The sequence below is a fragment of the Mercenaria mercenaria genome, chromosome 3, assembly GCF_021730395.1.
Source record: "Mercenaria mercenaria strain notata chromosome 3, MADL_Memer_1, whole genome shotgun sequence".
Classification (NCBI taxonomy): domain Eukaryota; kingdom Metazoa; phylum Mollusca; class Bivalvia; order Venerida; family Veneridae; genus Mercenaria; species Mercenaria mercenaria.
In genome coordinates this window covers 76,561,260-76,587,262 of record NC_069363.1, presented here as the reverse complement: position 1 = coordinate 76,587,262, position 26,003 = coordinate 76,561,260, and the positions used below count along the sequence as shown (strand labels likewise).

General features: G+C 34.2%; 2 protein-coding genes across 3 annotated transcripts; one reads left to right on the top strand and one right to left on the bottom strand.

Annotated features, from left to right (window-relative positions):
* Positions 1–237: 237 nt before the first annotated feature.
* On the bottom strand, positions 238–9,479 carry LOC123524330 (F-box/LRR-repeat protein 12-like). Of its 2 annotated transcripts, none has more exons than XM_045302439.2 (3): positions 9,321–9,479; positions 4,476–4,642; positions 238–4,016 (listed from the first exon to the last, which is right to left on the bottom strand). In XM_045302439.2, exons 1-3 carry the CDS (start codon positions 9,401–9,403, stop codon positions 3,238–3,240), a joined length of 1,029 nt encoding a protein of 342 aa, XP_045158374.2. In that variant the 5' UTR covers positions 9,404–9,479; the 3' UTR covers positions 238–3,237. The 2 variants fall into 2 exon arrangements, with proteins under 2 accessions (XP_045158374.2, XP_053394943.1); XM_053538968.1 differs by having other exon boundaries at positions 9,339–9,465.
* Positions 9,480–9,694: 215 nt separating this feature from the next.
* LOC123524331 (cilia- and flagella-associated protein 95-like) lies at positions 9,695–25,080 on the top strand. Its single transcript, XM_045302440.2, has 5 exons — positions 9,695–9,851; positions 12,529–12,634; positions 15,321–15,445; positions 21,057–21,189; positions 22,079–25,080. Exons 1-5 carry the CDS (start codon positions 9,748–9,750, stop codon positions 22,265–22,267), a joined length of 657 nt encoding a protein of 218 aa, XP_045158375.1. The 5' UTR covers positions 9,695–9,747; the 3' UTR covers positions 22,268–25,080.
* The last annotated feature ends 923 nt before the right edge of the window (positions 25,081–26,003 follow it).

Here is a 26,003-nt window from a genome sequence, read left to right as displayed (position 1 = left end):
TTACATTCGAGTATTGCACAATTACAAGTCATAAATATGACAGATTACATCGTATATTGGTCATAGCAAAGGGAATTCACACAACTTAACTTCATTCATGCAGTGAACTGTTTGAAGTTTGAGAAATCTAATGGAACTACATCCCTTCACTGTGTTATTTGGTCCATTTAGACTTAGAGGATCGCTGGATAGCAAGGACTCGTCAAAACGATTTCATCGTTTAGCCGACTCAAAAATTCCGACACAGAACAAAAGACCATCCTTCTATACTAAAGGCTCACTCTGAACCTTCAATTCAGATACACTAATAAATAATTTCATTGAAGTTAATACATGCGTCTAAAAATTTCATATAAACTACTAACATGTAGATGATGCACAAAGTAATAAACAAGGGCTACTTAACCTTTAGCCTGCTGCCAACAAGTGATTCTGCCTTTGCGACCAGTGCAGACCACGATCAGCCTGCATGGAGTGCAGACCAGGATCAGCCTGCACCTCTGTGCAGGCTGATCATGGTCTGCACTGTTTGCTATTCAGTCAGTAAATTTTCAGTAAACACCCCTTCTAATAATAAATGGCACTGCCCAAACTGAATGATGGACCAATCCGTTTTAGAAATTTAGCAAGGTAAAGGTTAACACATTGTTTGAAACTGGAAAATTACTGGTATCAAAATGTTACAGAAATATGAGTGGCTACTTGGTCATATGTAAACACATATTTAGTCCTTACCCTGCTGAATTCCTATAATGAACTTTTCCATCTTTCAATTTGGACAGTACCATTAACTGGTAAAAAATGTGGTGACCAATTGCTATCATGTAAATAGACAAGAGATTTCATAATGGCTCAGTATAATGGCTCAGTAATAGAAAAGGTATATGGTATTCAGGCCCAATGCCTGCAGCCTCCAGCCAACATGACAAATCAAGCGCATTCTACTCGAGCTTTTTGAAAACCCATGCCTGTCGACAATTTTATTTCATGATCACTTTTAAATGTCTTATAGTAATTCATATTAGTAACATACAATGTATACTCACATACCTGGAAAATTTATCCAATAAAATTACTTTTACCAAAGTTTTAGTGGTGCTGTAAAAATTACACATTGTAAGAAATGAAAGGCATTATGAAAAAATATCCTGTATTGCCAGGTCACTACAGATGTGTCAAATAAAATGGCATGGTCTATTTCTTTTAAACATGTAGTAAAACACTATATTTCATTCAAACCTAGTTTATCAAATGAAATTTCTTCTTCTGTAAAATACATTATATCCTTTTCTACACAAATTTAGTGATGCTTTTCTCTGGGCTAAAAAAAAAGCTAAAATCCTTTCTACTCCAATAAGTCATTATTAGTTAACTAGAGATGCTTTTGAGAAAAGCGCATGTCTCCAACAACTGCCCCATTGAAAAATGTCTAGTTTCTCTCGACGGCTTTAATGAGTGGACCCCGCTGAAAAATGTTTAGTTTCTCCCAGTGGCCTTGATGAGTGGACCCAATCAGTAATTCAAGGACCGTAATTCAAAAGTGCCTGGGTGGATTTGGCTAGTTATCTAACTCAGGGACTGCGTTTTAGGCGAAGTTGAGCGATAACTTCGCTTTAAAATATTTCACTTCGCCCTTCCCGCCCAGAAAAGCGAAGTTCAAGTCGCCCTAAAACTGGATGAAAGGAAAACATAATTGGCAATAAAGTGCGCCGAGATTATACATTTCGGTTGTGTAAAGTCTGTAAACACAATATGCAATACACAGGATGTCACCGGAAGGCACGCGCGGCGAAACGTGCCCATGACAACAAAAGATAATCACTAGATTTCAGACTGACGCCGCAGGATAAGCTGCTAATTGTTTGCATTTAATGTGAATGCAGTAAACGATAATTAAAGAATGAAAGAGTAATAATTAAAGCTGACCAACATCAGAGATCAGAGAGCCCGAAAACTTTGTAAAACAGCGATAATTAACTTTTGAATTACAAACCTAATTACGTGTCAGTCGGCGCATGGCGTGACTGACATCTGTCAGTAGCTAATTAACATACGACGCTCCGCCTACTGTCATACTTCCGTTTGTGGCGGTGAACAATTGAAATATACCGAGATTTTGATTCACAAAGCAGAACTTTTGAACTCGAGACGCATATCGCGGATCGATCCGACGCACGGGACACTTTTTTGTGCGGGTCAACTTCGAGTTTTTCTTGATTTTCGCGGGTCAAAACACGGAACCTCGGGTTAACCGAACGCCCTCGGTACTTTATAAGATGTCCTATCCAGTAATTCTTGTTTTCGGATAAAAAACTTTTCAAAATTTTTATTGCCATCACAATATGTAGACTACCCGTTACTCCCGACGTTTATTTTTCAATCGGGATCTGCTTACTATTAATTTTAATCTGCATTTCTCTTCCATTAAAAAACATATAAGTTAAATATAAGGCCCTTGACAAACTTTTAAATTTAATTTTTGATAAAAATAGCAGACAACTCTTTTAGTTTATTCTGAAATGTGTTAAAGGGAGGTAATATATTTAACCGATTTTTAGATTTTTTATGTCAAAACACGTAGTTTTAAAAAATATTGCCCCTGATTTTTAAGTATTTTATCTACTGAGCAATACAAATAACATTTCATTGCAAGCTTGAGAGTTTTTTAAACTCTGTAGTTTGTCAAATTGAAGGAACTACATACAAAATTTTTAAACTCAAAATGCTCACATACGTGAAAAAGCTGCTCATGGAAGGAAGAAATCCAAGAAATGTTAAGTACTGGTTATATGAGGAAAGATTTATTGTGTCAAGTTGTCAGACATTTTGCAGTAAAACAGTGCAAATATGTATTGTATTGTTGAAACATTGCCCTATTAATTTTATTCAAGTCATAACAAGATAATACTACAAATGGAACTGAATAATCACTATTATTGTTATTTAATGCATGTAAGCGATGTCCTGTCTCACGTTTGCCGAACTTCTCCCAAAATTTCAAAACTTCTCCCTATTTCCCCAGGAGGGAGAAGTCACTTCTCCCTAAATTTCCAGGCTAAGGTAGTCCCTGGAACTTGGCCGAGGTCTTATGGTAAAACACATTTTGTTCAAATTTGGTGAAGATCGGATGAGAAATGTTCGACTTAGAGTGCGGACAAGCTTTGTGACAGACACACACACACACAGACTGGAGTAAATCAATATGTCTCCCACACCACTGTGTGGTGGGAGACATAATTATGAAACTCCTCTACCTAAATTGACATGTGACAATTTCCCTAACTGTGTGGACATGTTATTTATTGCTTCACGTGATACTTTCGTTATAGCAAGATTTAGATCTTCAAGATTTATCAACTTGTCTGCAATATAAGTCAATGCGTCATCTGTGATCTTTGTAGCTGAAATATCTAGCTGAACAAGATTTCTCCCATTCTTACTGTAACATAAACTTTTAACTCCTGTATCGGTAACAGCTGTGCCCGCCACACCAAAACTTTTCAAGTTTGGTAAACTCGTAATAATATCGTCTACTGCAGAATCTGATATAAGTGTATAACTGAGGTCTAAGCCCCTCAAACTGACCATGTTCCTGCAGATGAAATGTACCCCAAGGTCTGCCACTTTTGCAGATGTCAGTTTAAGAACTTTCAACAGTGTACAGTTTTCTGCCAATTCTTTAACTCCCAAGTCACTAATTCTGTATAATTCCTCAAGATTCAACTCTTCAAGATTTGTGAACTTTACAATGCTGCTAATTTCTGAATCACCTATGCGCGTGGTTTTACCAAGATCAAGAATTCGCAAATTCGGCAGGTCTGCATCATTCAACCAACCTAACGGCCAGCCACATTCCCGCAATTTGAGATGAGTAAGAGATCGTGGAAGTCTGCTCGATGACATTTTCTCTAGATAAAAGCGGTGTAGCTGCAATTCCTCGATGTTTGGACACGCTGTGCTTATCTCCTCCAGCAAAGCATCGGAGAGAAGTTGCTTCTTCTGCCTTTCGCTTCCAGCTTAAACAAATTTAAAAGATTTTTGTATTTTGTCACATAAAATCCATGTAATCTGCATATAAAGTCGGACTCACAAAACATTCTAATATTCCTACAACTTATACTCAAAGGAAATAATTATGAGGTAATATTGTCAGATTTTGGCTTGCCTGTAATATTTTCCGGGGTTCAAATGATTAAGATTTTTTTCTGATATAATTCCATTTTTTTTCTCAAGATTTTAACATACCGGTAAAAAAAAATTCCACAACTTTAAAGACATGAAACAGAGGGGATATTTACTGACATATTTATCTTTTTTTTTCCTTTAAAATCTTAATTGACAAAATAAGCCAAAATGCAGACAGGTTAATAAATACACGTAATAACTTAACAAGTTTAATAATAAGTTAATCCCTGCCTTTAGGAATCTCAAATAATGTTGTTTTAATAGTAAAAGAGAAAATATCTGAACTTTACATTTCGCATTGTAATATCCAACCATCTTCAAGCTTTTGAGGACATCTGACAGACGTGACCGATAGAACTTCCATACTTTTCTCAAATCGAGCGACACAAATCTAGTCATATCAATGTCTTTCCAAAGTGTCTTGTCATATGCAATACGCCTCCAACATCGGCAAACCCTGCAAATCACATAAACAACACAGTTATGGAGTTAAGATAAAACTGGATCTAATGTTTACATTTTATCTTAGTTTTATACTGTTGATTAGACTGTTACTAAACCTTATCATTATAATACTGTAAAGTCATTCCAATTTTGTGGGCATGAATTTTCATGGTTTTTGTCAAAATGGCAATTTCGTGCGGATATAAATTCGTGGATTTCAACTTTTGAACATAAAATGAATGGGAATTTTACTTGATCGCTGGGATTAAATTTCATGGATTGATTCAACCGCAAAATCCACGACAATTAGTCCCCCACGAATATTAATGAATTCACAATATATCACATCAATGTTGCTGTGCTCAATCATCAATCAATTATCAGAGTCAGTCTTTCTCAATATGCTCAGTTGTTCTGTAAGTTGCAATATTTTTCTTTTATTTTTCAAAATAAATAGCATAAAATTGGCAATTCGCAAACAGATCTGTGTATTGCTATTACGTGATGCAATATGTTGTGGCATGTCATTACACAGCCATGATATGCTCATTTTTATGATGACATTGTCCAATATAGTTTTTAACCACAATGTAACATATTCCCTATTTGGGCCGCGCCATGAGAAAACCAATATAGTAGCTTTACGACCAGCATGGATCCAGAGGATATTTTTGTTTTAATGTTTCACTTTGTATTGTTTTTGCCTCTTAAACTCACAGGCAATTCATAATATCACGACATATTCTAAAGATGTCATTACATGACAACGTCAAATTTGATGTCCGTCAATTGTTATACGGAGCGTTCCATTGTTTGCTGAATGCGATTGTATCATAAAGTCCTGTCCGTCAATTGTTATACGGCGCATTCCATAGTTTACTGAATATGATCATATTTCTAACAAGAGCTGTCAGTGGGCAGCGCGCTCGACTATTCTCAGTGCTTGATAGTATAATATAAGCGATGAGTAAAACTTTAACATTACAATAAGCATATTCTAAGTCGAAAAGGGGCCATAATTCAGTCAAAATGCTTGATAAGAGTTGCCTCCTCCTTTTTACAGACTGGGGTCATGATATTAAACAAGTATGCAAAATATGAAAGCAATATCTCAATGGACTTTGAAAATATTTGGGGTGGTACGCAAACTTTAACATTTATTGTAAGTCGAAAAGGGGCCATAATTCAGTCAAAATGCTTGATAGAGTTGCCTCCTCCTTTTTACAGACTGGGGTCATGATGGTAAACAAGTATGCAAAATATGAAAGCAATATCTCAATGGACTTTGAAAATATTTGGGATGGTACGCAAACTTTAACATCTGAGTGACGCTCACGCTAACGCCGGGGCGAGTAGGATAGCTCCCCTATTCTTCGAATAGTCGAACTAAAAATAGATACAACCTTAAGCAGTCCATCATGGAAAATTCAATACGTCACGGATGTTTGGTGTATGTCATGGACTTATGTCGTCAGGGACATCACAGAATTCAAGACTTAACTTTTTAGGTGATTCTGACAAAGAGTACGTGTCTCATATTACTGTGGATTTAGATTTGACACTTCATCACAAATAACTTGTAGAATTTAAAACATTAAAATTACCATACTGGTACTGATGATAAACCCGAACAAAAAATGAGGTTTTTTACCTGTACCTTTTTTATTTCTGCAAATTGTAATCAACGGTCAGTATCAAAATAAAGCTTAACCTTTGCTGAAAACTTTACATAATTCAAATTTATATTTAGTAAACAAACTCACACGAAGTGAGGCCCGGGAAAGGGGTATGTAAAAAGGGGATTGTATGAATGTTGACTGATGATAAATTCGAACACTTTGTCATTTACAAAATTTTCTTGGTATTATTATATTGAAACTTTCCCCAAAAAGCTGCAACAGTCATTCCTGATCAAGTAATGAAAAGTTACCAAATGTCAGGCCTTCATGTTTTGACAGTGAGCATGCGCAAAAAACACCCTTTTCCCCAGTAATTTTGGATAAATATTTTTTATACAAATTTATGTAAGTCATTTATTTATACAGAATATTTACTAATTTTGTTTTTGTTTACACCAGTTGGTGTTGTAAGTGGAAACTATTAGATGGTGTGTTCAATTTTATAAATAACCGATTGCAATCGAATATTTCCAAGGTGGTCGACTTTATCATCTGTCCGGGTTTATCATCAGTACCAGTAGTGTAATAAACTTTAAAAAGATAAATTCTGTAGTAAATTCATCAAAAAAGATGACAATTAATTGCATAAAGTATAATTAATGGCAAAATTGCTAACACCATCACAAATGAATAAATCTTTTTTTGAAAATTCAGTAAAATGCCAATATTTTATCAATTTGCATTCAAAGCACTTGAAATTTTCAGTGTGTTAGTTTTGTACCATTCTTGTCTAGAAAATAACAAACATTATATCATTTGGCAATTTTAAGGCAAGAAATGAGAATATGAAAAACCCAGAGAATATGAAAAACAGGGACAAAGAGCTATAAAAATAAACAGATCGGCAACTTGAAAGGCATACAGAGCAAATCTCGCCAACATCCCGTGACAACTGAATGAGATCTCATTTACTGGAAGTGACGCGTTCTCCACGCGCCATTTTGTATGCGAAAGCAATTATTCATTGGTAAATAAATTATCACCGTATGACCGCGCTCCTTTAGATTGCAAGAAACGAGTACTTTGTGTCTTAAGACTATTTCACATTAAACTAATGTTGTTTTAGAAGCTAACATGTATTTTAAATGTAGTTTTAAAGGTACAAATTGTAAAGTTCTCTATGCTCGCCAATGTTTGTTTTTACTGAGATAACGCCGATTCACGCTCTGACACGAGATCATGCAAGATTATGTGTACAGCCAGTTGCCATTCTGTGTATTTTATACTTCTTTGACAGGGATAGTCTTATATATATACTCAATACTTTGCTAACTCTTATTTCCCTAGAACCATCCGTCTCTGGAACTCCCTCCCCACATCAGTTAAAGCTAGCCCCAGCCTCAGTATCTTTACAGAGAGGCTGGCGGCGGTCACTATGTAATTCTTCCATTCTGTCCTATTTTAACTGTAGCATACTGTCCTTTTATCTTTTACTTTTAATACTGTAATATACTAAATTTCTTTAACAACTGTTTCTCTGACAGCGCCGACCAGTCATAATCGGAAATCGATTGTTGGTTGTACCGATGTAGATGTAGACACAGGTGGCAGTAACGTACCTAGGATACAGTATGGGTCCATGAGCCATATGCCCTTAAATTTACTACAATTATAATGTTTTCTTAGGAAAAAAATGACAAAAAGCCATTTTGAAAAATTTTTTGCTCCTGTGACAATGAGCCATGAGAAAGGTGATCAAGAACAGTTTGACATTTGCATTGCTTCCAGGTCCGTATTTTTTTTCCAAAACAATATTTCCTTATCAATGGTTGGTCGCCTTTTCGGCAAAAGATTAATCTTTCAGAAAAATCTTACTTCAAAACCCAGTTCCAAACCGTTTACGCATCACGAGCGAGCAACGGCATACGAAACGATAGTGATTTCTCCACCCGAATAAATCCCACACATTTTTCACATCGAAGTCTCCCCCCTAAAACACATCAAGCTCACAGTGCGAGCTTAAAATAACGTAATAACCGTTCATAACAGACTAAACACAAAGTAACAAGACCGAAAACTAGGTTCAATCCTACTTTGTTACTTACAAATTCGCTATTTAACATTTTCGCTTTCGGAAATTACCTTCGCCTGCCATGATTACCGTTGACAAGACGGTGGTTGTAAAGAACGTTTTCATTGGTGGAGACAGTTTACGTATTTCAAACGTAGCGATAAAATCCAAAGAGTACCCGAATATAAACAAGCAGCGATGGCTCACGAGGATTATTTACTAAATTCAAATAAATAACAACTGGTAAGTAATTAAGTAGAATTGAACCTTATTTTTAGTCTTGTTAGTTTACATTCAGCCTATTCTGACTGCTTGCAGTGCTATTTTTAACTGACATGGTGTACTTGATTTGTTTTACGGGGGAGACTTCGGTGCGAAAAATGTGTGGGATTTATTCGGGTGGAGAAATCACTATCGTTTCGTATGCCGTTGCTCGCTCGTGATGCGTAAACGGTTTGGAACTGGGTTTTGAAGTAAGGTTTTTCTGAAAGATTAATCTTTTGCCGAAAAGGCGGCCAACCATTGATAAGGAAATATTGTTTTGAAAAAAAAATACGGACCTGGAAGCAATGCACATGTCAAACTGTTCTTGATCACCTTTCTCATGGCTCATTGTCACAGGAGCAAAAATTTTTTCAAAATGGCTTTTTGTCATTTTTTTCCTAAGAAAACATTATAATTGTAGTAAATTTAAGTGCATATGGCTCATGGATCCATACTGTATCCTAGGTACGTTACTGCCACCTGTGGATGTAGATATTTTCAGTATAAATCCTTTAACCAACCAAATTATTTAAATTTAATCATTTCCAATATAACTCTGTCAAAACTCACGATGATTTTAATACCAATTTTTAATGTCATGAAAGGACGAAATGACCAAATCGGAGACGAAATGACCAAATCGGGGACGAGTTGACTAGGTACGAGTTGACTGGGGAACGAGTTGACTTGATACCAGTTAGCTAAGGGACGAGTTGACTGTTAATCGTTCATAATACCTGCTTATTTTACATAACTCTTTAACAGACAAATAACTAAATATCTTCAAAACTAAAACGTCCGGAAGACTTGAAATTTCCATTGTTTCCTCTCGAGTTGTTTTCGTCCCCCAATTTCGCCCAATTTCGACTGTTTGTGAAACGAAAGAATGACTAAGCGTGACAATTACAAAAAAAATGAAAAGTTGTTTCCCTTGATTTTGTTGTTAGGGCGGAATAATTCTATCTCAAACTTTTACTAAATATAATATTTGTCAATATAGACAATAAAAACATTCGTAATAGTACATTCCAATCTATTTATTTTGACAACATTTATCATTAATAAGAAGATAACGTGTAGAACTAAAAGCTTTAGAACTACTTTTCGTGTGCTTGAAAGAAGAAACTACGTTATGCGACACTTCCGCTGTCAGTGTAATCAAATATGGCGGCAGTGACCGGAATGGCCGATTACTATGAAAGAAAAGGGTCTCTTTTCTTGAGATCTGATCACATGAACTATGGAAGAGCAACACTGAATTCAAACTGGTATAGTTCCGCCTTCTCCTTTTATGTGGTTACTTATTGGCAATCCAGTGATGTTCTATTGTAGAATATAGGAAGATTCCTAAGAAACATTTAGAGAGCTTAAGTTAATGTTTTCTTTTATTTATTTACATAATGAAGTCGCGAGTATTCTGTTCTGGAGTGAGGTGATTACCGAACTCTGTTTAGTTCTGGCAGCTCCTGTATTAGGGGTGTTTAACTCATTTGTGTCTTTTTCATATGGATTGTTTCAAATATTTTTTTAGATAAATAACTGTAATGAAAACTTGGCATTTTTTTGCTAGTTTTTAGCCCCACTTCTCAAAGAAAAAGTGCAGAGTCATGAGATGGATCACTGGGCAGGGTGTGTATTCTCCGTGACAGTTTGATAAAAGACATTGTGTCTGAAATCATTCGTCCTCCACCTCTATACAATACAATATGTTTTATTTTATTTATTTTTTTTGAGTCGGCAAGAAGGCAACATTACAAAACATAAGCTCTGAAGAGCTTTTGAACCGACTATACAACAAATTAAAACAAGTTTAACAAAGTTATAAAAGAGCTACAAAAGAGAAATTTTTAAGCACACAAATTTAAATAGAACTAGATGAGCATGACTGTTCTCGGAAACGCCGAAATCGGCATCCCTGTACGTATAACTGGTCCCAGTATACGCATGTTTATTGCAGCTTGGGAGTCCCCGTACGCACGTTTCTGCAGTGAGACGCAATGAAAATTAATTGATTACATAAACCTGAATACACAAGGTTCGACTCGAGAGCAAAATATGTATAGCCAATCAGCGTTGCCCGTTTCCACTACACCGTGAGATAGGCGGCATATGTATGATCAATTGGAATACATGTGATTGTCGGCGTGATTGCATAGTTGACAATTTCTAATTGTTTACGACGGATAACGTAGTGTTTGAAGTAACTTCGATTGTTTTCTCGCGTACTAATTACCAGGCAGTTTTCAAGATGTTTTTTTTAGAAAAAGTGATAATTAGGCTTAATTATGAATGTCCGAGTAATTTTAAGATGCTGTTGATGTCGGTCTTAGTAACGTGATTATTTTTCTGCAAAATCGCTGATGTTACTAAAGAAGCATTTATTAATATGTTGATCATAGACAGACTTTGCATTCTTAATGTATTTTAGACCGAATGTTTTAACGTTATGCTCTTAATAAGTATTAAAATAAAAGAATAATTGTTCATATATTTTCTTTTCACTGTATTTTTATATACGTTTCCATTCTGAAATAAAAAGGTAAAGAAAAAAATTATCACAAGGGATTTTGTCCAACTTGATATTTTCACAAGGGGGATTTTGTCCACCTTGATAATTTCACAGGAGGATTTCGTCCAGAAACAGCAGGGATGGAAGGGGGTGGGGGAGGTGTTGTCCAGGGGTGATTTTGTCCTACATTAATTTTTGACTACATTTTACCTATTTTACCTTACCTTTTTATCTCACCTTAACAATATTCAGGTGAAGAATTGTGGTTACAAAATGTCTGTCGGTCTATACTTAATTTGCCAGTACAATAGAGGCCTGTGTTTTGACGAAAGTTTAAGTCTGTCCATCAGTCTAGTCAGTAGTTGGGACTGCAACTTTTTCAGCTTTGGGAGTCCCAGGACTGCAACTTGAAATTGCTAGTGAGAACCCTGCATGTGTAATAATACAAGTGTTAAAATCTGTGTTGAAGCTGCTGATCTAGACACTGCTGTCTAAAAACTGCCATAAGAGAGGAAAATAAGATCTGCAATACAAAAAAACAACACAAAAGTGTATGCTTAAGAAATGGTGATAAAAACTGTATCCCCCCAAATCAGATTTGGAAAGAACTGAACAGCAACTTCCTCACAGTAGCAAATGACAAACAACATGAAAGAAAGCATGTCATATATACAGACAGTGTGCAATACAATAATAAGCCCTCTGATAATTCATGTGGGGAAGTTGGCAGTTACTTGCGAAGAACAGGTTTGTACTGGTACAGAATCCAGGAACACAGGTTAGGTTAACAGCCCGCCATTACATGACTAAAATACTGTTGAAAAACGGCTTTAAACCCAAACAAACAAGGAAAAAGTAGTGCTTTTTCACCCCCGCATTGCCCACCCGGCATCGCTGCTGGTTAAATTTTTTGAGAAAGTCAGTTAAATCTCTGTTGATATCAAAGCAATTGACTTGTTGATATCAAAGCAGTTGACTTGAATCTTAAAATAGTTATTTACTGTCAAAGTCTACACCCTGATAAATAATCTCCATAATTATAATATGAATTTTGACAGAGTTACGCCCCTTTTTAACATACTTTTTTGGTTAAAGTTTTTAATAAAGTCAAATATCTCTGTTACAATCAAAGCTTTTGACATGAAACTTAAAATACTTATTAACTATCAAAGTCTACAGCAGGAGAAACTAGGCTTACAATCCCCATAACTTTGATTTGAATTTTTACAGAGTTATGCCCCTTTTTAACTTAGAATTTTTGGTTAAAGTTTTATAAAGGTTTTACTGGCAAAGCTCTAACTCAGAATCAAGCACTGAGAAACTTCGAGTATGCTGTCTTACGGACAGATCTTGTTAAGAGTTTTAAGGGTAGTTGGCCTAAAATTGCACCTGGTAAACCAGAGGTGTTTCTCATCATGTGTACAACTTATTTTCAGGCATCAAGCAAGGGAAGCTGAGCCAAAAGACTATGATCTTAGTCAGAATGACCAGCGAGATTTAGGGAAAGCCACATATAAAAGGATAGGCAATGTCACCGATGGGGTATGTGGTCTCCTAGGGAGATTTTCACCTTGCTGAGAAAAATATCGGGATGTATAGTCAGAAATATTTATGAAGGATTAATTTTAACTCATTTCACCTTTTGATTGTTTCAGGAAAATTAGTTTCCATGCACGAAAACTAGGATTTTGATAAATATGAAAAATTTACAGCATGATGATATAATTATTACAATCTTCAGTCTTTCAAAATTTCACAAAATTTGGTCTTACAAAATATCTGTTTGTACACAAGCATGATAGTAAGGTCAAAATAAATTACTTGCTTGATTTTTAGCTTGACTTTTCGAAGAAAAAGTAGAGCTATTGTACTCGCATCGGCGTCGCCGTTGGTTAAAGTTTTTGATAAAGTCAAAGATCTCTGTTACTATTAAAGCTTTTGACTTGAAAATTGAAATATTTATATACAATCAAAGTCTGCACCAAGAGACACAATTCCCATAACTCTGGTTTGAATTTTGACAGAATTATGCCCCTTTTTAACTTAGAATTTTTGGTTAAAGTTTTTGATAAAGTCAAATATCTCTGTTACTGTCAAAGCTTTTGACTTGAAACTTAAAATACTTATTTACCATCAAAGTCTACACTAGGAGAAACAACATCCATTACTCTGTTTTGAATTTTGACAGAATTATGCCCATTTTTAACTTTTTAAACTTTTGTTGAAAGTCAAATATCTCTGTTACTGTTAAAGCTTTTGACTTGAAACTCAAAATAGTTATTTACTATCAAAGTCTACACCAGGAGACACAATGCCCATAACTCTGATTTTGAATTTTGACAGAATTATGCCCCTTTTTAACATAGAATTTTTTGTTAATTTTTTTGAAAAAGTCAAATATCTCTGTTACTATTAAAGCTTTTGACTTGAAACTCAACATAGTTATTTACTATCAAAGTCTACATCAGGAGACACAATTCCCATTACTCTGTTTAAATTTTGACAGAGTTATGTCCCTTTTTAACGTAGAATTTTTGGTTAATTTGACTTGAAACTCAAAATAGTTATTTACTATCAAAGTCTACACCAGGAGACACAATTTCCATAACTCTGGTTTGAATTTTGACGGAGTTATGTCCCTTTTTAACTTGGATTCTTTTTTTTACTGGCAAAGCTCTAATTCAGAGTCAAGCACTGAGAAAAGTCGAGCGTGCTGTCTTACGGACAGCTCTTGTTATCCCTGTTATCCCCCGATTTCTTCATGCCACCTGGTCAGTGCTTTTTATTTTAAATTTTTTAAAGATTACATTACTTCAATAAATATTTCTGGTTTTATTATCCATTTAATATATCTAATTGACATAATTTCTGTTGTATAGTTTGTTTTTTATTTTTATCTTGTCATTTTTAGCTTGACTATTCGTCGGCGTCGGCATCGCACCTTGGTTAAAGTTTTGCATGCAAGTACATACAGCTATCATTTATTAAAGGCATATAGCTTTGAAACTTATTTTTTCTTTTTCTAGGTCAATAAGTAACCTCACTGGGTCAAGTTCCATAACTCTGACATGTATTTTGAGCAAATTATGCCCCCTTTTGGACTTACAAAATCCTGGTTAAAGTTTCATATGCATTACATGCAAGTTACTATCTCCAAACCTAATGCAGATATTGAACTGAAACTTCACATGTGTCTTTGGGGTTATAAAACTAGTTGGTAGCATCAAGTCCCATAACTCTGACCTGCATTTTGGCCAAATAATGCCCTCTTTTGGACTTAGAAAATCCTGGTTAAAGTTTTGCCTGCAAGTACATACAGCTATTGCTAAAAGGCATATAGATTTAAAACTTATTTTTTCTTTTTCTAAAATAGTTACCAACCTCACTGGGTCCACTTATACACTCGGGCTGCCAGACACAAATATTGGTAGCCCATTTACACATTTCTGAAACCCTGGGTCAAGTCCCATAACTCTGACCTGTATTTCGGCCAAATTATGCCGCCTTTGGACTTAGAAAATCCTGGTTAAAGTTTTGCATGCAAGCATATACAGCTATTTCTTAAAGGCACATAGATTTGAAACTTATTTTTTCGTTTTCTAGATCAATAGCCAACCTCACTGGATCAAGTCCCAGCTCCCTAGCTCTGACATGTATTTTGGGCAAATTATGCCCACATTTGGACTTAGAAAATTCTGGTTAAAGTTTTGCATGCAAGTGACTATCTACAGAACAAATGCAGATATTAAGTTTAAACTTCACATGTGCCTTCGGGGTTATAATAAACTAGTTGATAGCATAAAGTCCCATAACTCTGATATGCATTTTGATCAAATTATGTCCTCTTTTTGAACTTAAAACTCTTGATATTTTAACATTTTGGGTACCCTTAATATTTTCCTGCTTCTGGGACAATATTTCGAATAGTCGAGCATTAGCTGTCTTATGGACAGCTCTTGTCTTTTTTGTATTTTTATACAGGATACAGTCAATACTCTGAAATAAGAAATAAAATATCCTTCATTTCTCCCTTGTTTTGAGAGAAAAATGACCTAATGAAGTCAGTGTGCCTGACACAGTTCAGTAATTACACTATGTCCATCTTAACTAGGAAAACCTGATATACATGTGTAATTGTATTTAAAAAATTGAACGGTACTTAGATTTGCATATTTGTTAAATTTTTAAAACTTTTTTTCTAGTGATGTCTCATTGCGTATTTTTGCAGAATATGCCCAATACTACATATCAAGAATTTGCTGCGCAAACAAAACTGAAAAAGAATTTCACAGAAAGAGAAGTTAGAAAGCCAATGGTGAATCTAGACACCATGGACCATGTTGATATGGAAAGGTATATATATTCATAATGCTACAGTTAATATTTTTTAAATTTCTTTAAAACTGTATATAATTTGAAATTCAAAAATACAAGACAACTACAGTCTCATTTTGTTAAAAATTGTTGTAGTGGTATTTGTAATAGTCAGCCGGTCAAATGAGTTTACCGCAAGGTCAAAAGTGGTAGTACACTAGTAATCACAAAAATTAATGCTCCTCTAATGGTATCACGCAGCACATGTACAAATGTGTTGATACTAATTAAATGTTTGCCATTAAACAACTTCAATAATATTACATTTAAGCAATATTTTATGACATAATAATTTCAGTTCTCATATATTCTTTTAAGGATTTATTTAAGGAACAAAATGACCCATTACACCAAGTTAGATCCTTGTTTACCTCCCTTTGATATGGAAGCATTAAAAAAAAACAAAAAACAAAAAACAACAGGCTATTCCTTCAGATTTTAATTTGATTTATAGTTTTAATTTTGGTTTTGATAGATGGTTTGATATTTCAACTAATTCAATTATTATACAAAGGGAAGTTTTAAAACAGCATAAAGCATTCATTCCAATCTGTCTTTATTGTGCAAAACATTATGGACAAAGGGAGATAATAACAACATTTCAAACTTGCATTTCAAACAAAATTTTGGTTAAATATATATTTGTCATTGCAAAGTTTTGACAGATATATAGTACATTAGCCATACCCGTCCCTAGATTTGCCACCTAATGCCACTATTTGCCACTTATTTCCATGAAAAAAGGGTGGCAATAGGTGGAAATAGGTGGCATTAGTTGTAATTCAACTCTTTTTCCACACAAGTGGTAAATTTGCCACCAAAAGCCACTTTATTTTGGTGGCATTTAGGTGGCATTAAGTGTAAACCTGAACATAGTTTTTCTTTATGGTGGCAAAAAGGAAGAAATTGGTGGAAAGTAGAACATAGTTTTTTTTCATGGTGGAAATTGAGTGGTGTTTAGTGGAAAACAGGGACTTAGAAAATTTTCTTGGTGGCGAATAGGTGGAAAAAGAACTTAGAAATTTTTGTGATGTTTGATTTAAAAGTGAACTGTAAGACATTGGATTACCCCGTATAAAAATCTTCACATGGACTCAGGTTGGAATCAAGGTGTAATGGACACTAAACTTCAAACTTCAGGCCTAACTGACAAGGACCCTGACTTTGCTAAAACTCCACATTGACAACAGCTCTTAGGACATAAAATGCCGCCCCACTCCCTTGATGCATTCAATAACTGTACAAGAAACAGAAATCATTTGGTCACTGTGCACTGGACGTTTGATGTACTGACTTCCGATCAATAATTATGGGTCATTTACCAGTTTTAAGTGACTTCTCTATCAAATGTGATGTTAGACCAAAGCATTTTCTATTTATTGGGCAAAAAAGAAGTTCTAGTGTTCTGGGTCAGTGTGACCTAGACCTTTGACCAACTGACCTCAAAATCAATAGGGGTAGTCTGCTGGTAATGATCAACCTCCCTATTTAGTTTCATGATCCTAGGTCTAAGAGTTCTCAAATTAACATCTGTAGACAGCTTAACTGTTCCAGCTCACTGTGACCTTGACCTTTGACCTACTGAACATTGTTCTACATACCAAACGACTCACAGATGGACTGACTGACATCTGCAAAACAGTATACCAAGGCTCCTTCTTCAAAGGATTTTCGTTAAAATGAAAATAAGTCTACGCTGACTCCAGCTGGACAAAACTTATATTCAGAGTGGTATACAGAAACTCTGAATATTGATTATTTTGTGAGACAGATTTATTATTTATTGTATCTTTGTATTATATTCAATGTAAATATTAATAAGTCACTTTTTCATTCAATAATTCTGAAAGACAGAAAAAGGTGGAAAATAGGTGGCAACTAGTGGGAATTGGCTGTACTGGCTGAATCTGAAAAGAACATTTTTGAATGTGTCTGCAGTGTATTATTTCTGCATGAGTGAAAGTTGGTTCAAGATAAGATTAATGATAGATCAAGTTACAAGCTCCCACACTAATGTATAGAAACAACCCCAGGTGGAATTTGGGTCAGTTAAGATTTATATATGCAAGGAAACATACGGTCATATGCAAAGAAATAGTTCTTGCCTTTTCTCTTCATTAATTGAAAAAGAGAAGTGTATATAAAAAGGATGTTTTTACAATAGCTTTTCAACTTAAGTATTTGACACCTATAGCTGACAAAAAAGGTGTATGTGTGGGATCAATTTATCTGTGTAGTAATACCAAAATTTGAAATCTGGCATTTGATGAGTCAGTCAGGGAGAAAATGGAAACACATCATGAGAGGTAACAATATTATATTGTTTATTTTTTAAATTGTTACTGTCTTAAACATTGTCTTACTTACTTACTTTTAACAAATACTTGAATTTGAAACAACATTTACAAAACTGCTTGAAATTAAAATCAACAAATCTCCTTTTATGTCTTAGGAAGTTTGGCAGATAGATAAATCCCATTATTTTCTGGAATATAGCTCAATCATGTTTACAACACTGCTTGTAAAATTGTATCATTTTGTAATTATTTACATTATTGATTAGCACTTAGTATACAATATTTTCTTTAAACTGTTCATACCAGGAACCTTCTGTGAAAAAAGTGCAGCTTTGTGATATGATCTGCCTGCTTGACTGTATATACCTGAGCAGCATACAGCTTATTACTGCATAAAAGAAACATCAAGATAATTCTGAATCAGGTAAATATTTTATGTTTTTATAAAAGCTAATGTTTAAATAGCTCTTCATTTTTAAAGAAATACATCAATTAATAGAATTTCTTGGCATATTATATGACAAATATTAATTATAAATGTGATAAAAAAACCCATTGCTATTATTATCTTTTGCCAAAGGTAGAGGGATATTATTTTTGGCATTGTCCTTTCTGTTTCATCTGTCTGTCAGATTAATTGAAAATGCTTGTAATTGGAAAAATATTATAGTAGCTTTGTCAATAGGATCACTAAACCTCATGTAATTATTACAAGCTCTTTAACCCTGCTCAATTATTTACCTAGTAAAAGAAGTATTTCCCTTTGATCATGTTGATTTGGTAAAAATCAGGATTTTTCCTGTATCTATTGATGGATTTTCATGAAACTTTACAAAAATGTAGATCACTACAGGACAGCATTTTCATGTGCAATCTCTGTCAGGATCACTTCAGTAACCAGAGTTATTGCCCTTAAATTGTTTTTCAATCAATAAATTCCTACATTATAAGTAATCCATTGATAGATATTCATGAAATTTGACACAAGTGTAAGCAGAGAAATGGTGCTTCCACATCTTTCATCAATTCTCAAGTTCTTGCAGTTATTGCACTTTTATTGATTCAAGATGCATATAATTCACACAAAACAATGTAAATTTTTGAGTGAATGAAATTTTCCTACAGTGTAGATTTTTATGAAACTTATCAGAGTTTTAATAAAGATGTGGCATATTATTTGACATAGATTAAGTTTGTTGAATTTGTTGTTATGTCAGTAAGTTAGTTCAGCCTTTTGATTTCATATCCCCTAGAGGAAATTTACTATCTTCTGCAAAATCATTCAGAATGTTAGAAAAATATATCTATTAATAGATGTATGGTTTGCTTTTACAGATTGTGTGCTGGAAAAATGGCCTTACATCCAAAGGAGTGAAATTTGGAGAGTCATTCGCCATCTGCTTAAGCCATCCTGGAATATGAAAAAAATAAGACTGCATTGACAACATCCTGAATCTTGTGTTCAGATCTTTTGTGATTTCTTGTGAAGGGTCTTTGATTTTTGCATAAAAATAAAAAGTATATTAATATAATTTGATTTTTGCTTACTATCGATTTTTTCAGATTCAGGTGCAGCCGATTTCCACTAGTTGCCAAGTATTTTCCACCTATTGCCAGCTATTTGGTGGCATTTAGTGTAAAATAGGACTGCCACCATATTGGTGTTTTGGTGAAATTTTGTCCACTTATTTCCACCTGTTAGGTGACGATTAGTGGAAATAAGTGGCGTTTAGTGGAAAATAGATTTTAAAACATAATGGTGGCATTTTAGTGGTAGTTTGTCTAAATACTCCACTTACTGCCACCATGAAGGTGGCTATTGGTGGAATTAAGTGGCAAACAAATTTTCCACCATAATGGTGGCATAATGGTGTAAAACTGTCTAAATACTCCACTTATTGCCACCTAAAGGTGTACACAAGTGGAAAAAGTTGGAATTTAGTGGCAAACCTGTTTGCCACTGTCCTGTTCATTTTTTCACCATTTTGCTGGCATTTTAGGTGGCATTTTGGTGGAAAATTGTCTAAATACTCCACCATTGAAAAGGGTGGCATTATAGTGGCAAATCTAGGGACGGGTAGCTCTCATTTTCATTCCTTTGGCAAATTATGTTATTTATGAAATTTACACTTTTGCTAAAGTAACTAATCTTGGTTGTGCAAGGATAGGAAAATGAAATTTTTGAAATTTTAATACCTGCGGTGAAAATCTAACATGTAATTACCACTTAACAAACACAAAAAATTGAAAACGATCAGTTGTTAAAGTTTGGAACAAATCCATTACTTGACCGCATGTTGACCAAAATCTGATAAAGCCTCTTTAAATATACTGAACAGCAAAAGAAACTATCCAGTTTTATAACTGGGGTATTTTTTATTTAAAGACTTTAATTTATAATCACTTTTTTTTTCATATAGCATTACACTTGAAGAACTTCACGTGTAAAATTTTAAAAAATCAAATCAACGGTGAAGTCAGTAGTCCCACAATAGCCGTTTTGTGCGAAAATCACGTGCGCCTGTAATTAACAATTTTTCTTTGTGAAATTTTATTGTCATTGGAAATATAATTGATAATTGGCTAACTCGAAAAACAGCATAAAGTTTAAAAAATATTGTTGGTTGCACCTCACGACTGAATAAAATTTAGCGTGAGAGCCCAATTTGGATGTTACATTGCAACTGACGCGCAGAAGATATAGCCTTTCAAACGGCTATGGTGGGACTACTGACTTCATGGTTGATTGATTTTTAAAAAATTATCATGCAAGATCATCAAGTTTAATTTTGGTATGAAGAAACAATTCAAATTTGAAAAATTATTTTTTTATTTCAAAATATACCAGTTATACATCTAGATAATTTTGCTGCTCAGTATATTTAAATCCGGCGTTTTAATAAAGCTGCTGTTACAAATAACTGTTATCTTGTTACAGTCACTTTTCAAAAACTCTGCCAGCTTTTTAGTGGTATTGCATATTAATACTTTGTTTACTTATACAAGTGTATTTTTTTCAGACCTAGCATACATAGATCCATACAGAGAGCTCCAAAATGGGCAACCCCTATTGGGCCTCAGTCAAACAGCAGCATGTTGATATATATGTGACCAGCTGTTTAGATAACATAGAACCTATGACTATAAGCATACATTTCTGTTTCTAAACAAAAATATGTTTATTCTGTGTTTACATAGATGCTGAATAAAGTAATTATTCAAAGTTCAAGTATGACGTGTGGGCATAATATATCTTTAAAATATATTTCACGCAATCTTTTTTACTTTTTCAGAGAAATCGGAGCACCAAAACATGGATATGGATCAGTGTTACCTCGCCATAATCCAGATTATAACAAACATTATCTTGACAGCACTCACAGATCTGACTTTAAACCACCAAATCCCAACTACGTTCCTGTACCGGTAATGATCTTTCAGTTCAGATTAGAGTTCAGGAATGAATTATATGAGGGTCGATCCAAAAGTATTGTTACTGTAGCTGTAAAATTGTGCATAATGAAAGGAAATAAACACAAATGCATACCAAAGAACCATTATTTTTTTGCAATATTGTCTAAAAATATTGAGAAGATATGTTGCATAGTTTTAATGATATTGACATATACAGAAGGCATACTTGCAGTGATAGCCACACGTCACTGACATTATTGACATCCGAGACGTTTCAAGTATCATCCTTGGTTATCTATACAGTACTCATGTCTGTTCACCCATTTACTGAAAGCAGCAACATGCTAGTCCTTTGAAAGAGATGAAAATACATTTTTAGGAAGAATTTCAAATGATCATGGTTCTGGAAATGGACCCCTCAGAGTTTATCTTTCAGCGCACCATGGACGCAGTGTCATTACTTTTAGATCAACCCTCGTATTAGCAATATTTACTTAATGTTTGCTTTTGTTGATAATTATTGTTATAAATATATAATATTATAGTTGTACTTTTTTTAACAAGTTTAACCCGCATCATGCTAAATTTCCATAATGAACTCGTCCATCTTTCAGTTTGGACAGTACCATTAACTGTTAAAAGGGGTGCTTATGAAAAGTTACTGACTGAATGATGAACAGTGCAGATAATGATCAGACTGCATGGATATGAAGGCTGATGATGATCTACACTGGTCGCAAAGGCACAACCAATAGTGTCTAACATTGTAGGATTATGACATACATTGCAAATATTCGCAAACCAGTGAAGCAAATTTTAAATCTTGCGGAAATATCTGTTTTTATTTATGTCACTTTGTTAATTAAAAGACAAAATCATGTAAATTATTTTCGTTTTGCAGGAGTGCCCTCCAGACTTTGAGGACAAATCAGCCGCCTACAGAAAATGCCACTCACAGTTCACAGACACTGCCGATTACCGCAGACCCGGCAGAAACACATGGCAAGACGAGTCAGGGATTTACACCAATACCCATTACAAACGCGAAGTTTTTCAGCCTACTGAAACAATTCCACCACAGCTTAGTTGAAAAATTTCACAAAAAAACTTTTAGACTTTTAAATATTTTTAACTTTTTAAAACTTAATGAAGATCACTTTATATAATTTTGATAAAAAATGTTTTCAAATATTTTTATAAAACTGGTTGTTTAAGAATTTACATGAGTTTTGTATTTTTTCATATTCCACCAGAAGTGTATTCTTACAAGAAAATTGATGATTTCAAAGCATTACAACATGATATGAGCTGCACTATGAGAAAACCAACATAGTGTGTTTGCGACCAGCATGGATCCAGACCAGTCTGCGCTTCCGCGCAGTCTGGTCAAGATCCATACTGTTCGCTTTCAGAGCCTATTGCAATTAGAGAAACCATTAGCGAACAGCATGGATCCTGACCAGACTGGGATGACGCGCAGGAGCTGAAATTTTAATTTAATCTGATTTTTTAAGAGCCTGAAATGAGATGGCTCTGTTATCAGTTTTATGATTAATCGCTCACTTTGATTATGAATTAATTTCATAATTGACAGTGTTTATGGACATATCAATGAGTACAAATTCATGATTTCTAAGAGGTTAACAGTTTAATTTTTACTAAATTACACCAGTTTTCATCAAAATGATAGTTGGGAAAAGAAGCTTTGGGTAATTTTAATGAAAAATGGTTTTACCTATGGTAAAAATGTCTAGGGGGAAGAAATTTTGAAGGCCTTCTACAAAATGTAGCAAGTGTAGAATACAGTTTAAGTAACCAGCGTATCTGCACTGTCTATTTAACAGAGATATTGTTGAGAAAAATCTTGTTAGTTGTTATTTTTCCAAACTCTTTAAATTCTTTGTTAATTTATACAAACACTGTCTGTTTTAACTTATTTATGGTTGATTTATTAATTGTGATTGCCTTAATTCAAAACTCTGTGGTTATAACTTTTATGTTTATATGATATACAGTAAAAAAAAATGGACTGAGAAGTTAGTAATTGTATTTTTCTTATTCTGTCAATACTTTAAAAACATTTAATTTTCATTTACATATATATGTTGTAAGTGAAATTGCACTGTTGGAGTTCTTTATTGATTATTGTCCGTAAGTATTGACCTGGCACTCGTGAATATTCCGTTTATTTCCGTAAATTAATTCTCAGTGTCCGAACATGAATAGCGATATAACTATAACAATATATATAATTCCCTGACAAGGTAATGTCATATGTGCAGGTAGCTGTGCGGTCAAGGCGTTTTAGTTGTAAACAGGTGTTTTAGTTGTAAACCTTAGAGTTGTGGGTTCGAGTCCGACGTCTGACTGGATCTTTTTTTATAAGTTTTATATGCAAACTAACCACTTATCGGATCAAACGTATCGTGATTTTTATGGTCCATTTACTGAATTTTATCATATTTAACCGTTGCAGAATTAGTATAATATAAATGATTTTAGAAGGGTCTTATAAAAAAATACAAAGAACTTGTCACCAGCGTTTCCAGAAAATAAGAGAAACAATTAAAATTCATAAAAATATGATGCATAAAATAATGTAACAATAAAACAGGCATCAATAACATTACATTACGTAAAAATGCATGAAATGATTTAAATGTGGTAACATGCTTGGAAGTCAGACACCTTACCACTGCGCCACCGTGTCATTGGTTTACTGTATCTGTTACTTTAGTGATACAGATATTTTAAGACTACAGATATTGCGTAAATTAACGAAAACGTCCGAAAATATTGGCGAAGATTAATGAGTGCCAGGTCAATATTTACGGACAATAACATACTGAGCTTGGTGATAAAGTAATTTACATTTCTGTCATTATAAGTAAAACAAAAAAAAGTTATAGCTGAAGTTGAATACTGTTTTCTTTTTTATAGGTCTACTGTAATACATGCAATTTAGCAATAATCATTGATGAATTTAAATATTTTTATATTGACTGTGATACTGTATTTTCTGCCAAAATTAATTATAATTACACTATATTTAGATTATGCATATTTTACTTAATCTAGAACAAATACGTATAATAGAATTTCATACAAATAGACTGGTATTTTCAAATACATGTTTAAAGCATACAAATTGACTGATATTTTTAATTTCCCGCCATGAGTTGTGGGGCGGTTATCGGAATGGTCTCCATCCGTCTTCCGTCCTTCCATAACATTTTGTATCCGCCCTGTATCTCCTAAACCCCTTGAAGGATTTTCATGAAACTTGGGTGAAATGATAACCTCATCAAGACAATGTGCAGAACCCATGTCAGCTCAAGGTCAAGGTCACAACTCAAGGTCAAAGGTTTAAGCCTTCCATTTCGTGTCCGCTCTGTATCTCCTAAACCCCTTGAAGGATAATCATGAAACTTGGATCAAATGATAACCTCATCAAGACGATGTGCAGAACCCATGAGTCAGCCATGGTGGCTCAAGGTCAAGGTCACAACTCAAGGTCAAAGGTTTGAGCCTTCCATCTTGTGTCTGCATCACCTCATCAAGACGATGTACAGAACCCATGAGTTAGCCATGGTGGCTCAAGGTCAAGGTCACAACTCAAGGTCAAAGGTTTGAGCCACTATCCATAACAGCGGATATAGCTGTCTTTTAGACTGCCTTGTTGAATACATGTTTATAGCATACAAATAGATTGGTATTTTCTCCTTTTTACCATCTTCCACTTGAAGTATTAAGTACAAAAAGCATTCTTTTTATTAATAAAGCATTACAAGCGTTTGATATTAAAGTTATCATTTTTAAATGTTTGTGTGTGTGTTTGTGTGTTTTTTTTTTTTGTAAATTGTCATTTTATCAGTCCTTATTCATTCAATAAATATTTACAATTATTTGGTGTTAATTGTGTTTTAGGATTCCATTCTAATCTGGTGCAAAAATGGAGGGGTAAGATTTTTGGGTTGTTCTTTGCATCCATCTGTCTGTCCCACACACATTAGGATACTTAAGTGAGTATGAGAACAATAGATAGCTGTTATTTCTTTATTTCGTAGCTTTTAGGTGGTTAAGAAGATTAATTGAAAGAACAAAAGACTAGCTAGATATAGGTATACATTTTTGGGAATATCCATCTATTTATCCTGAAATGTAGGAAGGGTTAGTAATATTGAGATGATACTGATGTCAATGCTGTATTCACTCATAGCAGCTTATCTGCAATTTCTAGCTTGTTTAATTTTTTTTAAAAATTGAGGTATTGTCGTAACTTGTCTACATCGGCGTTGGTTAAAATTTTTGTTTAGGTCCACTTTTTCTCAAATACTGCTACAGCTTTGAAACACTGCACTCTTGTTTACCACCATTAGGGGACTATTTATACTAAGAACCATAACTCTGATATTCATTTTGTTAGAATTATGGCCCTTTTTGTACATAGAAAATTTGAGTTTCTTAGTTAAAATTTTTGTTTAGGTCCATCTTTTCTCATAGCTACAGCTTTTAAAACTTTCCCTACTTGTTGATCATTATTAGGGGACTATGTAGGCCAAGACCCCTAAGTCTGATACGCATTTTGTTAGAATTATGGCCCTTTTTGTACTAAGAAAATTTGAGTTTATTGGTTAAAAGGTTTGCTTAGCTCACCTTTTCTCAAAAACAATAAGAGCTACAGCTTTGAAACTTTGCACACTTGTTTATTATCATTAGGGAACTATGTAGACCAAGAACCATAACTCTGATAATCATTTTATTAGCATTATGGCCCTTTTTGTACTTAGAAAATCTGAACTTTAACTTTTCTTGCATATTGTCCA